Source organism: Schistocerca americana, chromosome 4 (genome assembly GCF_021461395.2).
Source record: "Schistocerca americana isolate TAMUIC-IGC-003095 chromosome 4, iqSchAmer2.1, whole genome shotgun sequence".
NCBI lineage: Eukaryota > Metazoa > Arthropoda > Insecta > Orthoptera > Acrididae > Schistocerca > Schistocerca americana.
The window spans coordinates 49,729,550-49,744,520 of record NC_060122.1 but is presented as its reverse complement, the minus strand read 5'-3'; the positions used below and the strand labels follow the sequence as shown (position 1 = coordinate 49,744,520).

General features: G+C 43.7%; 2 protein-coding genes across 2 annotated transcripts in view; one reads left to right on the top strand and one right to left on the bottom strand.

Annotated features, from left to right (window-relative positions):
• LOC124612590 (eukaryotic translation initiation factor 3 subunit A-like) overlaps positions 1-8,323 on the top strand; it is a 187,094-nt gene extending 178,771 nt beyond the window's left edge. Inside the window, exon 5 of the mRNA XM_047140875.1 lies at positions 8,220-8,323. Coding sequence (XP_046996831.1) covers positions 8,220-8,323 — 104 coding nt within the window. The remainder of the gene's footprint in view (positions 1-8,219) is intronic.
• An 832-nt stretch (positions 8,324-9,155) lies between these two features.
• Positions 9,156-11,309, bottom strand: LOC124612589 (extensin-like). Its single transcript, XM_047140873.1, has 2 exons — positions 10,215-11,309; positions 9,156-9,227 (listed from the first exon to the last, which is right to left on the bottom strand). Exons 1-2 carry the CDS (start codon positions 11,307-11,309, stop codon positions 9,156-9,158), a joined length of 1,167 nt encoding a protein of 388 aa, XP_046996829.1.
• Between the last annotated feature and the right edge of the window lie 3,662 nt (positions 11,310-14,971).

The window sequence follows — 14,971 nt, the reverse complement described above, 5'->3', positions numbered from 1 at the left end:
TCCAATGAATGAATGAATGATGTGAGTAGAAGAAACTGAGGATGATTTGTATTTTAAAACTGAACATTTTTGTACAACCTATTAGGGTAGTAACTTAAATGGAAATATTGGGGTGTGAATCTAGTTTACAAATGGTCATAGCTGATGCGTTCAGCACTACCATAAATAATTTGATACTAACATTTTCAGGGGCTCCCTTAACCTTTCTGTGGTCAATCAGACATAAAGGTCCTGCCAAAATGTTTGTTTCAGAATCTGCACAACCATAGGAATGTTCCATTTCATTGTGTACTGTAATCTGTTGTTCAGTTTATGTACAATTAAAACCCAGAAGCTGACAGGTGATGCTAGAATGTGTTTTTTTTTCTTTGTTGGTACAGAAGTGAGTACAGTATGTTTTGTAGCAGGAGCTTCCTATCTTTGGCTTAATTGTGGATGGAAAAGACAGTGTAGATATTATTTATCTTTGTTACATTATTTGCTAGGTATATACTATTTGACATATATTTTCACTGATAACTCATTCTTGAAGAAAACTGATGTCTGTGTCTTGTAACTAAAATTAATGCATGTCTTTATTAATGAAAATCATATAAAAATCGTGACTGTAGTTGGAAATCTACCACCACAAATGTACATATACTGTTCTTTTGATGTACTGTTTTTCTTCTTTCTCGTGAGATAGTGTACTGGAGACATTTGTTTTCTTTTCCTTATTTTGTCTTGAATGTCTCAATAGTTTCTTGGAATTAATTGTTTACAATTATTTATGGAGCTGTCTTTTGAATTACGGGGAGGGTGGTTATGAAGAATACAGTCAGCAGAAATAAGATTTCTATGATCTACTTTATAACATATGAAAGCTGATCACCTCTGAAATGAAGGTGCTGGGAGTGTATAGTAGAGTGAAAACAACTGAAGCATGTGGGATGAATGTGTCAATGCTTTTGGAGAGAATGGCTGATAATACAGTATCACTTCCTGTTCACTAGATTTGTCTCTGGTGCCAGTACCTTTGTTCATAAAATATTTCCCATCAAGACTTTCACTACAGTTTGATCCCAGACCAATCTGTTAGTCTTTCTGCCTCACCTCTCTACAGGGAGTCCAGCAGGGAGCTGCCTTGCCCCATCTGCCACCCACACTCGTGGTCATATGTCCCACCTAATGTGGATGATCCATGCACATGGAGAGAGATGTGCTCAGGTAGCCATGAACATTAGAACTTCATTGGAACACAGAAGGCACATGATAATGTTGGGCAAGTGAAACAGCTTCCTAGTGCAAGCAACATAAAAATACTCCTGATATGCTGTAAGGTTGTCACTAATATGAGCTAAGCTGAGCACTGCAAGTTGCACTGATGATGTCCTAGATTCCAATGTTGCTGTGCTCAGAGGAAAAGTGTTGACTGTAACAGCAGCCAAAAGTATGAACTGTCATCCCCATGGAGGAGATGGCAGTGGCATCCATGAGGCACACACCTGGAAGAAAAATACAGAAATTGGGCCAAGACATCAGTAAGGAGGGATGATGATGTGGAATGGTGCAGGTAGAAAGATACCAGGATGAAAGAAAGAAGTGGCACAAGGCATTTTAACACGGAGCAAAACCATTCAAACACTATGCAGAAGCACTTGAACACAGAGATGAAGGCTACCTAATGGATCACAAGACACTGGTAAAAAGCTTCCAGAGACAAAAAAGGAATTATAAAAGCACTAGAAGAGAGATGTTCCTGAGTGGACAAGAGGAAGAGTGTTTCATTGTGGCACAGATGGTACATGCCAACATGAAGCAAATGAAACAACTTTCTGATGAAGGCAAGGAAGAGAATGCCCTGATGCATGAAAAGATTGCCACTAATATGAAAACTATTCTTGAAGCTTCCAGTTGAGCACCCTGTCTGTAACAACTGACAAACACTGCTGTAGGTTGCACTGGCAATGCCAATATTGTGGGCCGCATTCTTATTAATATAGTCATGCATTCCAAAGTAGATAGTTGATGTCGAGTCTGGAACTTGGGTTGGCTAGTGAGCCACTGCACATTCCCCTACAAAGGCTATGTAGTGGAGAAATACTGTTAAGTTGTCCAGTGTTGCATGGCTCCAGGGTGGAAACCGTGCAGTGTCTGTCATTGGCAAGATCCGCTGCACTGAGGGTGAGTTTCAGTTTCAAGCCTGTTAAGATGCCAGCAACTGACATACCTCTGTTGTGTGGCATAAGGCAGAATTGTAAAGCACCAGCCAGATGCTACTCCACCCACTTCCACCTCATTCCTATTATGTCTCCTAATCCATCCTGTTCCCATACGCATCAGATTTTCTTTCTGTCTCACCTCTACAAAAAATCCACCTGAGAAATAATCTGCCTCACCTGCCACTCATTCTCCTCACTACTTGTACCCATCTGTAAGTAAAGAAAGGAGTGTTACATTGAATGTGTTTGATGTGGCATTATTACTGCACAAACAGCAAAAATGTGGTAAGTGATAAACATTTTTGCTATTACTTTCTGTGGGGTATCTGTGAGAGAAATTCATCATAATTTGAAATTATTGGTGAAGTTTTCTGCAAAACACCAAGTGCTCTCATTGCCAAATACTGGATGAATATAATGTCGGTACATGAATGCAATTAGTGAAGGTGCATAAACAAGCTTACACACAGTTCCTAAATGTTAAACGTGACACTGTGTTAACTGTGTAACATAAGATTGTATGTTTTATTAAGCAGATTTTAAAATTTGATCAATAATTATGTGAAATGATGACAATAAACATTTATTTGTCCCTGCCAGTCTTCAGATAGCAAGCGTGCAACCGGAATAAAGTTCTGGCTTTCTGGAACTCGGTAATATTGATGGTTGTTTATAATTGAGTAGATTAGATGCTCAATTATACACTGATCCGTACTTTTTCTAAAAGATATAAACAATTGATTCTGTTCTTTATCAGGTCGTGTTGAAACACACTTTATCACTAGTTTGTTTTACTTGTGCAGATAAAGTATTTTTTATATTAACACGCAAATTCTTTTTTTGTCAATCAGGCCCTGCTAAGGAGGAAGGCACGCGTCCCATCGCTCAGGTGAGTGAAAGTAGTGGATGCACGTATGAGACTGGCAGAGCAAGTGTGATTTTCACCAGTAGCATATAAAGTTTGGTTCTGTGGCATGTAATGAACCCCACACTGCTTCCTGTCCTCCTCCCAGGGTGAGGACATATTTCATCAGCTCAGGGCTTTGAACCGTTAAAATACTTCCTCCTATTCTGAGCTACTCTGCACACTACCAACTTGCTTAATCAAATAAACTCCTTTATTAATATCCTATTCATCTCCATTTCAGTCTCATTGCATCTCCCATGGCAGTCTGTTTCCTGACATCACAAACTTTGCAACTTCTTTAGCACTGTTAACTGAAATGCTATCTCAAGTCTAAATTACTTGCTAAATGAACCAAAAAATATCTCAAAGACCACTCATATACTGGCTCTTAATTTAAAACAAGTAACTCTCTTTAATTATTAATGTCAAGTCATGTGTCATTGGTTAGTGTACAGAATCTTACTGACAGCTCGACTTCATCTTCGTTCTCCTGGTGTAATGGCAGTTGTCATGATGCTGACAGTTCTAGGGGGAAGGCACATTGCTGAACAAGAATGAGACAGCAAGGAATAAACCCATGGACTGGTTGTTTGTGTTGCCATCATCATTTGTGAAAGTGGCATGGCTGGACCATGTAAAATTTGGGGATTTGTGTGGATGCTGATAACCACGCCATTGAGTGCCCCCTAACCAGGTATCATCATCATCATGATAGAATAAAACACTGAAATCATCATGAACTGTGAAGAACGATAAACTAATTATCGTTATCCCACCCTCCAGATATGCTGCATCAATCTCCACTAGATTTTGTGTGTTGTGGTTGGCAGGTGTTACTAGAGGAGGCCAAAATGCATGCGTTTTAACTCACGCAGGTTGACGTGAGGTCTCGAAGAGGACAAGGAAATTAGAATTTAGAAAAACTGACTTAGCTGGTGGAATACTTAACTTTAATCCATTAATGATGAACGTCTGTCTTGATGGTACATGATTCACAATATCAATAGTAACTGATATGGGCCCCTTGCTAGGTCGTAGCAAATGAGGTAGCTGAAGGCTATGCTAAACTATCGTCTCGGCAAATGAGAGCGTATTTTGTCAGTGAACCATCACTACAAAGACGGTTGTACAGCTGGGGCGAGTGCTAGGAAGTCTCTCTAGACCTGCCGTGTGGTGGCGCTCGGTCTGCAATCACTGATAGTGGCGACACGCGGGTCCGATGTATACTACCGGACCGCGGCCGATTTAAAGGCTACCACCTAGCAAGTGTGGTGTCTGGTGGTGACACCACATTATGCACAACAGAGAAGGGTATAAAAGTTTAAAGCCATCATTTGAATTAAAAAAAAAAAAAAATCACTTTGTGGTGGTGACCATTGTTCATCGGTACTATAGGCATTGTGAGATGTACACCTTTACCAAAGCGATGTGTTACACCATAGTTGATACTCATTAAACATGACAATAAATATTCCTTAAAATCGACACTTATCACTTACTGTTGTCTAAAATGCTTACTGATTGCAGTTGGGAACTGAGATTTCTCCATTTTTGAGCAAATATCACAAACACAAATGACAGGTACTCGCAATTGCAAACACATTTCAAAGTACCTTTCTAGAATGATATCAGACTCATTCTCCTTCATACATTCATGGCCTATCCAACTTCCTAAACTCTTCTGAAAATACTTTCCTGCTTGTGAAATAACTACCAAGTAAACTACTTTGAGAGGTATACTTGTCATAGTGTTTGTTATGTTTGACACGTGTTGATTTGTAATTCAATAAAACTACCTTAGTGTACTTAAGCACATGCATCACAAATTGTGCAGTGTGATTTCAAAGTAACTGTTTAGTTACTTTTGTCGTTAGGGATTTGCTTTCAGTAACATTAATATAGGTCTCTGGTATATTAAACAGAATTTAATGATCATTCTTGTGATCTTTCAGATCTTGCATTGACTTACTTGCCAGCTCCCATGACCATGGCAAACAGTCCTTTATCCAGTAAGTGGTTTTTTTTTCGTACATCTTGTTGTTTAGGACCAATATGTGGCACAAATCTTAAAGGTCGGGAATGTGTCAGATAAAATAAAATATTTAAGAAACCAAAAAAGAGGAGCCATAAGTTTATGTAAATGCAGTCAAGAATGTAACACAGGAATGGCCGCTGAGGTGCCACCTCTCCATCTCTTTCCTCCTCCTCCTCTTTCCTAATCATGACATTATTCCAATGGAATATTAGTGGCCTTCAATCCAAAAAGATGACTTGCGGCTGCTCTTGGAATCGCAGCCTCTGCTAGTTCTCTGCCTGCAGGAAACAAAATTGCATCCTCCTGACTGATTTGAGCTTTTGTATTTCTTCCCAGTCTGCTTTGACTCCCTCTCTCCAAAGATGGCATTCCATATCGTAGGAGGAGAGAGGGGAGTCATGCTGCTCATATGGAAGGACGTTCAAAGTCAACCTTTCTCCCTGACTACCCAGCTTGAAGCTATTCCTGTCCGCGTTTTACATTCCTCTCCTGAACTTTTCCATATGTACTGTTTACATCCCTCAGTCATTCGGTGTCGTGGACAATCTTCATCCAGCTTACTGGCCAACTCCCTCACCCCTTTCTGCTGCTCGTTGACTGTAATGCACACCATTCTCTTTGGAAATCTCCCAGAACCTGACAGAGAGGTGCCCTCTAGGCTGAACTTCTCAGTCACCTTAACCTCATTTGCCTTATCGTGGGAGTACCCATCTTCCTTTTATACTACATGCACTCCTACCCATATCTGGAAATCTCCTGCACTGCCCAATTTGCCCATCATCTCATCACTGTCTCTAGTACGTACTCGAGCAACCATTTACCATTTGCTATCCATTTTCTGACTCCTACGCCACATATATGCACACCCAAATGGCAACTTTCTAGGGATGACTCGAGATTTACTGTTCCCTGGCACCCTTTGAGTAACATAATTTCTCCAGTTGTGATGGCCAGGTAGAGTATCTTACAAATGCCATCATTACCACCACACAATATTCCATTCTCGCCCTTCATCTTTACTGTGCCATGTCCCAGTGCCTTTATTGACTGAGCTGTGTTGTGACTCAACTCACATGCAGAGATGTGTTCTCCATGTTTTTAACCATCATTCTATGATGGCAAACTGCATTCATTATGAACAGTTGCATGCACAGTGTCATTGCACCCTTCAGGATAGCAAAAATCTAGCTAGATTTCCTTAACTAGTTCTTCTAACAGTTCCACTACCTCATCTGTTGTATGGGCCCTGCAGGACCAAGATCCATTGGGCTGCTATTCTGCGGAGATTTCAAGCTCCACCCACTATCATTCTGCCTTCCTCCACCAGAAACAAGTGGAGGAGGCTTGGGTAGTACCCTTATTTTGGCAGATTATCGAGTGCTACAAGCTGCCTTTAGTATGAGGGGGCGAGAACTTGCTCTCACTTCCTATCGATCCTCCAACACAGTGCTGGACGATGTTTGCATTCAGATGTTGCTAAACCTTTCTTTTGTGGGCAAGCACTTGCTCTTTCTTATGTACAACTGCATCTGGGCAGAGGGCGCCATTTGCCAGATGCCAGCATAAAGACACTGTCATTCCCATACCCATACCCAAGCCCAGTACGGAAAAATACCTTCCTTCTAGTTACTGCCCCATTTCTCCCACAAGCTGTGTTTGCAAACTGATGAAACATGTAATTCATGCCTGGCTGGTATAGTGACTAGAGTGTGGCAATTCACTGACCACTGTACTGTGCAGATTTTGATCAGGCCGTCCTGCAGCTGACCATCTCATCACTTTGTCAACGTGTGTCGCGAATGGTTTTCTGTGGATATATCAGACACTGCCAGTGTTTTTAAATTTGCAGAAAGCCTGAAACACCTTCTGAAGGATGGGTATTCTTGATCTCTCTACATGTGGCACTTCTGAGGCCACATGCCCCATGTCCTTCAGGTATTTTTAAAGTATTGATTTTTCAAGGAATGTTGGTACTGCCTTGTCAGACACCTTTACCAGGAAGTTGGTGTGCCTCAGGGTACTGTTTTGAGTGTGACCCTCTTTGCTATTGCCTTTAACCTTATTATGTCCTGTCTCCTGCAGGTCATCTCCAGCAATCTACTGTTGCTCACCTCTACCCTGTTACCCTCCCACACCTTGTCCCAGCCTCCTCCTTACCCCCACGTGATTGCCTGTTTAATCATGTGCAACTGCTCGCAGCCTGGCTTCAGCTGCCAGAGAGTGTGATCACGTGTGTGAGAGTTGCATTTGCGTGAGTATGTGAGTGTATGTTATCTATATATAACAGAGGCCTTGTTCACTGAGAGCTCACTTTCTTACAGTTTTTGTTTTTTTTTGTCGTGCCTGTGTGCCTTCCATGGTATTGTTAAATTCATTTCTGAAAATTGCGATGGCTTGGGGCATTGAGGTGCTGAGGTAGGGGTCAGTGTACACTCATCAGCAAACAAACAATTGTGCCTTATTAGACAAAAGCCTGGAAAGATCAGACCATTTGGCAATAGTGCCGTAAAAACCACACCAGGGATTGATCTCGGTGAGATGAGTGTCATTGGTGTGGTAAATGTGAGGTGTCTGATACTCAGTATTCATGCTAGTGATCGCTTACTTAACTGCATAGGTTATGGACCTGACTCTCGGAATGTTCAATTCACTGACATAAGCACACTCTTAGCCTTAGTATATTTATTGGCATTCAGATTGTAAGTGCTCACTGTCTACCATTCAAGCAACTAAGAATGGAAGACCAGTTTTACCAACAAGTTTTTTGTTTTCCACTGCCACTCATATTCTTCATTTTGCAGCTTGAAAATATATCTCTGCATGTTTTGGAATAAAGGTTAAGGCCTCAAAATTACCTGCTCTTCCCAAATCCATTCTCCATGGTGAAATGATAGAAGCATTGCACGGTAACCTGAAGGTGCAGAGTTCAAAGCTACACATTTCCATTTTTTTATTGTTTTTGCAAATTCACTAGAAAGAGAGACAGATTTTTTTGACATTTATGCAAATAATGGAATTGTGTGTCTGAGTAATGAAATAGCTGCTCTTGTTGTGTGTGGGCTTCACTCTGTTTCAGGTACGTGTATTAAACTACCTGTAGCTAAAGTCATGAAAGTTATAATGTTTTATGATAGAGAAAATAACCAACAACAAAAGCAACATTTGAAGAGCTCTTCTTAAAAGACAGAATGAAACATGATACCTTGAACAGTTCATGATAAGAAATGTTACACACTACTACAACCACACTTAATACTTACCATCCTTAAATGTTTAAAGCAGTGGTTAAAATTTCCCAGAGTACTTTGACAAAGTGTGAACAAATAATGATGTACTTTTGCACCTACATATAGCCATTAAAGCTCTAATGAATGGGCAGGCAGCATTATCAAATTAGTTATCAACATTACTGGGTCAGCTACTTGTCAGAGAATATTAACTATAATCTATTAAATCTATTATGAACTACCAGAAAAAAGAATGCCAACAATTAAAAGCTTCCAGATGCATTTGAACTCGGATGCTGGCATCTTAAGTACTCACTTATGTGCCTTTACTGATGTAGATGTAGAATGGGTGCCAAGTTTGATATAATTATTTGAACACAAACCAGATCTCATGGCAAAGAATAGAAACAGTAAAACTAATGATTCACAGTATCATCCAGTTGCAGGCCTAGGTAAGCCAAGTGTTGCAACAAAACATTTGATCATATTCCATCAGATCTCATCTGTCACATGTGCCAAACTATAACTTCACTTTCCATTACAGTGCTTGTGTATAGTCCAGCACAATATCAACATTGTGAAGTGCGCTTCCACAAACATTTCTACAGCAAAAAGAGATCAAATTTCTTCACGGGGTTTACAATACTATTCAGGTTTTCATCACACAATGTTTGTCTTGTACGGGAGTGCTAGTGTACTGCATATCGTGCTTGAAAACGGGAACAGGGAGAGGGGGAAGATAAGGAAGATGATGGCGAGGTGAGTTGCAGTCTTGTGTTAGACCATCATAGCAACAATAGTTGCGGGCACAGATCAGTGGAAGATGTCATGGAAGGCCTTAGAACATCACTGAGACCCTAATTACAAGTAACAGACATAAGAAATAAATGAATACACCTTTGGTAGTCGTTACCCATGCCCTGGCTCCAACTCAAACCATTAATGTTTGCTTGACTGTGATATTCCTGTGGTGCTGCTTGTGAGTGGATGACTGTAACTGGGGTATTGTCAGAGGTGTTAGTCATCAGAAATGGCATATTAGTCCAATGCTGATTTCTCTCTTGTCATGCTGATAAATGGCAAAAATGTTTAAGGAAATTTTGTTCAAATATGTGGCCTGTCCTCAGTGTAAGCTGTGCAAGGTTAAGCAAACGTCTGCAGTATGCAGATGATTTGGCTTTCCATCCATGCTTGTCACATATCTGGCAGAGTCGTGAATTTCTATGTATCCTGTGTTGACATGACAAATATTAAGGGGTAGTAACGTGCATTTTTAAAGCTATACAAATTCACCCCAAGGGTGACTATGGGAGTGGAAGTTGCCTGAGTATTGGGAACTTTGGATAAAATATCAACCTGTGTGATTGATGAATCTTTGGAATGTCAGAAGTCTACCCCTACTGTAAACAGAATTTTAAAGAATTTTGTTGAAGGAGGCACTATCAGCAGAATGCCTGGCTCAAGATACTGAGCACACAGCAGGATAACACATAGCTTGCCTGTAAGAGCCAACTAATCCCTCCCCTAGATACGAAGCAGTTGTAGTGAGTGACCAACTTCCCAGTTCCAATGATGCAGTTAGTTGAGGGCCAAGGAAAGCTGTACTGCACGCACAATGATCCACTATAAAACAGGAACTCAGTGAGGAAATGTTACACTGGCTGGCAGCCACAGAGCTACATCTGAATGCAATGTGAAAAAATGTATTTTTTACAGATAAGTTGTCTTACCAAGACCAAACCGTAGTTTAGCAGCCGCGAGGGTCCAGACATAATGGCAAATAAGTGGTGACAACAGGTAGTACTAGCCGATTGCCAGTTTCCCGGGGGCGTCGGTTTCCCCGCCGGGGGCGTCGGTTTCCCCGCCGGGGGCGTCGGTTTCCCCGCCGGGGGCGTCGGTTTCCCCGCCGGGGGCGTCGGTTTCCCCGCCGGGGGCGTCGGTTTCCCCGCCGGGGGCGTCGGTTTCCCCGCCGGGGGCGTCGGTTTCCCCGCCGGGGGCGTCGGTTTCCCCGCCGGGGGCGTCGGTTTCCCCGCCGGGGGCGTCGGTTTCCCCGCCGGGGGCGTCGGTTTCCCCGCCGGGGGCGTCGGTTTCCCCGCCGGGGGCGTCGGTTTCCCCGCCGGGGGCGTCGGTTTCCCCGCCGGGGGCGTCGGTTTCCCCGCCGGGGGCGTCGGTTTCCCCGCCGGGGGCGTCGGTTTCCCCGCCGGGGGCGTCGGTTTCCCCGCCGGGGGCGTCGGTTTCCCCGCCGGGGGCGTCGGTTTCCCCGCCGGGGGCGTCGGTTTCCCCGCCGGGGGCGTCGGTTTCCCCGCCGGGGGCGTCGGTTTCCCCGCCGGGGGCGTCGGTTTCCCCGCCGGGGGCGTCGGTTTCCCCGCCGGGGGCGTCGGTTTCCCCGCCGGGGGCGTCGGTTTCCCCGCCGGGGGCGTCGGTTTCCCCGCCGGGGGCGTCGGTTTCCCCGCCGGGGGCGTCGGTTTCCCCGCCGGGGGCGTCGGTTTCCCCGCCGGGGGCGTCGGTTTCCCCGCCGGGGGCGTCGGTTTCCCCGCCGGGGGCGTCGGTTTCCCCGCCGGGGGCGTCGGTTTCCCCGCCGGGGGCGTCGGTTTCCCCGCCGGGGGCGTCGGTTTCCCCGCCGGGGGCGTCGGTTTCCCCGCCGGGGGCGTCGGTTTCCCCGCCGGGGGCGTCGGTTTCCCCGCCGGGGGCGTCGGTTTCCCCGCCGGGGGCGTCGGTTTCCCCGCCGGGGGCGTCGGTTTCCCCGCCGGGGGCGTCGGTTTCCCCGCCGGGGGCGTCGGTTTCCCCGCCGGGGGCGTCGGTTTCCCCGCCGGGGGCGTCGGTTTCCCCGCCGGGGGCGTCGGTTTCCCCGCCGGGGGCGTCGGTTTCCCCGCCGGGGGCGTCGGTTTCCCCGCCGGGGGCGTCGAATGCTTCCTCAGCAGCAGGCCGTATGCCCACATTTTGAAGAAGGTGGTGCTGCATTTAGTGTGAATGCTATATTGTGGAGGGGAATTCATGCTACAGGAGGAATATTCACTTGTGTATAGGTCTGCTCATTCAACTGCAGCTGTCCAAGATAGACATTAATGTAATGGACTGGCTGTGAGAGACTGCTGACTTGAACACAATGGAAGTTATGTATGTGTAAGTAGCATGAACACACAGAGAACTGGCTGTGAAACACACCATTTATAGCTGATGCTCTTTTGGACTGCTTTTTTTGAAGCCTCGGTGGGGTTGTTTCTTCTGACAAATGGGTCCAATGCCTCACAGATTCAGTGCCAGGGTGCATGACTGAAGTCAGAAGTAATGGGGCATTCTGGATAAAATGTTATGGACTGAGAACATTTTACTTTCTTTCCTTGTTCTTCTGTGCAGTGTTCTGCCAGTGAGAGCCAGCACAAAATCTCTTGGTGACGGAAAAATATCAAAGATGAGAGAAAGAAATTTGAGCTAGTTCTAGTTGGCATTATCCTTGTACCTGAAATAAATTTATTTTAATTTAATATTTTGAGTATTACATTCCCTTTACTTGCTCTCTGCCTACATACATGAAATGAATAAGCCAAGAGTGCCCCTTTTTAGGGCTATTTTTTGTTATGTCAAATTCATCTCTCTCCCACTCTATTGCCACCCATCAGTCTCGGCCAAAAATGTGCAAAATACATCTCTCTCTCTCTCTCTCTCTCTCTCTCTCTCTCTCTCTCTCTCTCTCTCTCTCTCACTCTCTCTCTCTCTCTCTCTCTCTCTCTCTCTCTCTCTCTCTCTCTCTCTCTCTCAAACACACACACACACACACACACACACACACACACACATCGGCAAATTGGACAAAACGTGTTTATTTCTTGTCTGAATCCTGGGCTACAGCAATGAACTTTGTCCACAGATTGTTCTTCCTTCATGTAATGGAGGAAAAATGCATGCATCATGTAATTTCCCCATGCATCCTCCACAGCCTGACTAAACACAGCTTTGTTAGAGGCCATCTGATCTCGACTGTCGGTCATTTGTCCCAATCAGTGCTACCTAACAATAGCAAGACCGTGCACTCAATTTGCTTACTAAATCACAATCTGTCTTACATCACTGCACCCTTCGGTAAGAGTTATAGATTTGGTGAGTGGGAAGTAACTATACTGCCACTCATCTCAGACATTTCATACTTGCAGAACTGCAGTGCGAAAGGTGGGAGGTAGGGTGGGTGGGAGGGATGTAGGAGGGAAGTCAGTATGGAACTGATGTAGCAGAAAATCAGTTGTAAAGTAAGCACCACTTGGTGTTAGGCTCATACTCACCCAGTTTATGGACTGCAGTTGTTCTTGTTGTTGTTATTGTCAGTCCGAATGGGGTTTGATGCAGTTCTCCACTCTGGTCTACCTTGTGCAAGCATCCTTGGCTCTCTGTAACCATTATTAAATTCATTATCATGTGTTTAAATCTGGTAGGAGGCATACAGTAATGATTGTAACACAGTACCACATGGAATGACTTCAGTGCAGTCACCACCAGCAACTTCTGTGCAAATAACTGGTCAGAGAATTCTGTACTGCCTTCACAGAGTGAATAAAAGTACTTGTTGCTCATGAGGTACTGCAGTGCTGGAAGTTAAGCCGCGTCCTGTTAGCAACTGACACAAGCTGAGTGGACCAAAATCCATTTAGTTCACTTTCAGAGGACTAATTCCAGACCACTGCCGTAGCCCCTCAATGAGCTATGGACATATGTGGACGTGTTTAGTCAGATGTTTTTACCTATTTTTCCACTTTTTGTTTCCATTTTAATTTCTTGTATTTCCTTTGTTTTGACTGCCATTGGGACCCTAGTTGTTGGGCTGCCCCAGTCCAATTATGCTCTTACTCAAGTCACTACTCGACAAAAAATTCTTATTTGCAGTTTCCTCTTTATTGGATGTGTTCACATTAGTCACATTGTGTTGCTGCTGTCATAATATCAGCTTCCATCCCTGTTAGCCATGACCACAGAGATATGCATGGCCAAAATACAAAGTTGCTTCAAAATTGTCCACAGCAACTGCTCTAACAGCTTCCCAATTAAATGCTCGAATATACCAAAATGGGGTAATGATGCATTGCCTGTAGTTCTGTCAAACTGTGCTCTTACAGATTACTTTAAAGACTTCAGTTTTGAAATTTCCTTTCCCCTCCAAGTGATGTAGGACTTGCCTTATGCATGTCAAGGAATCCAAATTTGCACTGCAGTTGGATTTTGTGTAAATGTTACATTAGTTTCTTGTAAAAGTTGTAACAGCAGTCCCTGACAGGAATGCCTGATGTTAAGTCATCAGTACTGAGTACCACACTTGTTGATGATAGTTTTGTTGGTTAAGCTGTGTATCCAAATTGGCATATAGTTCCTTTAGTTGCTGGATATAAAATTTTCCAATTGTTTAAACTCCCACACCTTTATGCTGGTTCTTCATGCTGTCATTGTTGCTCTCTGCAGTGTTGCTATGAACATGTGCTAGGCTGTTACAGTATTTGTGATTTATGATGCCATATATCATTGCTACCAATGTCACATAGTACACTTCAAGACACCTACACTATCTTCTTTGTAAATTAGATATACTTTTCTGCGTATCACCTTAACACTGTCCACAGTATGAAGTGGCTTTCACCTAGTCATTCACTATGAAACACACAAGTCTCACTTGTTCTGTGTGTACAGGTACAAATCAGTGAGGCTGATACACTGATGCCAGTTGCCACTGATGCATTTTTACAGGAGAATGCCATCAATAGCGATTTGGATGCCTACAGTGCTATATTTCAATCACATTGCAGTCTGCTGTAGCAGTGTGAACAACAAGAGCTATTCAGTGTAGTTTGGGGGCTAACTGAGCATGTGCTAATAAACACAAAATACATAGAAAATAACTATCCAAACCGTAACCAACAATGTACCTTGAACAAACTGCTTGCATCTGTAAGAAGCTCCCTAACAGGGTAGTGTGACTCAATTGAAATGAAAACTTATGTGCTGGCCACGCATGTTAAGTATCTGTGGGCATACCCTCGACACATTAAGCCTCCTTACCTCTGGGGCAGCTATTAGCATGTTGGAATCCAAAATATGAACTTTGATGAAGAATTACTCTAACACAACAACACTCTGGAACAGGTTAGTACACCCCTAAATAGACAAAGCTCATAAAATCATAATGTATTGTTGAGGCCAGTGTCCTCCAGTTTTGTAGGTATGCAGTCATTACAGTACTTGCAGATAGTTTAAAGTGTTTCGATCAGGATTCTCGGTATTCATGTGGCCTTTATGGCTTCCTATCAACATCACACTACTAATAAAAAAGAAAGTGAGTCACATAGTTGTAAGCTGCCACAACTCTGCTACACTACATGGCATGTCATTTGCGACGTGTACTACGTGAACTGCTGTGGCTCAACGCTTTGGGATCTGCTGGTTCTCAGTAACTTGAAATCCAATGGAGACACTATCAGAATTGTACATGACATAATTTCTCTATCTCCTAACTGTGACAGTCTGTAATTTTATAATGGTCTGTTATTCCTTTCCCCTTTCTTGAGGGGTGTTCATTCCAGCAAACTAAGCTGTACCATTATTTCGGTCACTGGCAGTGTCC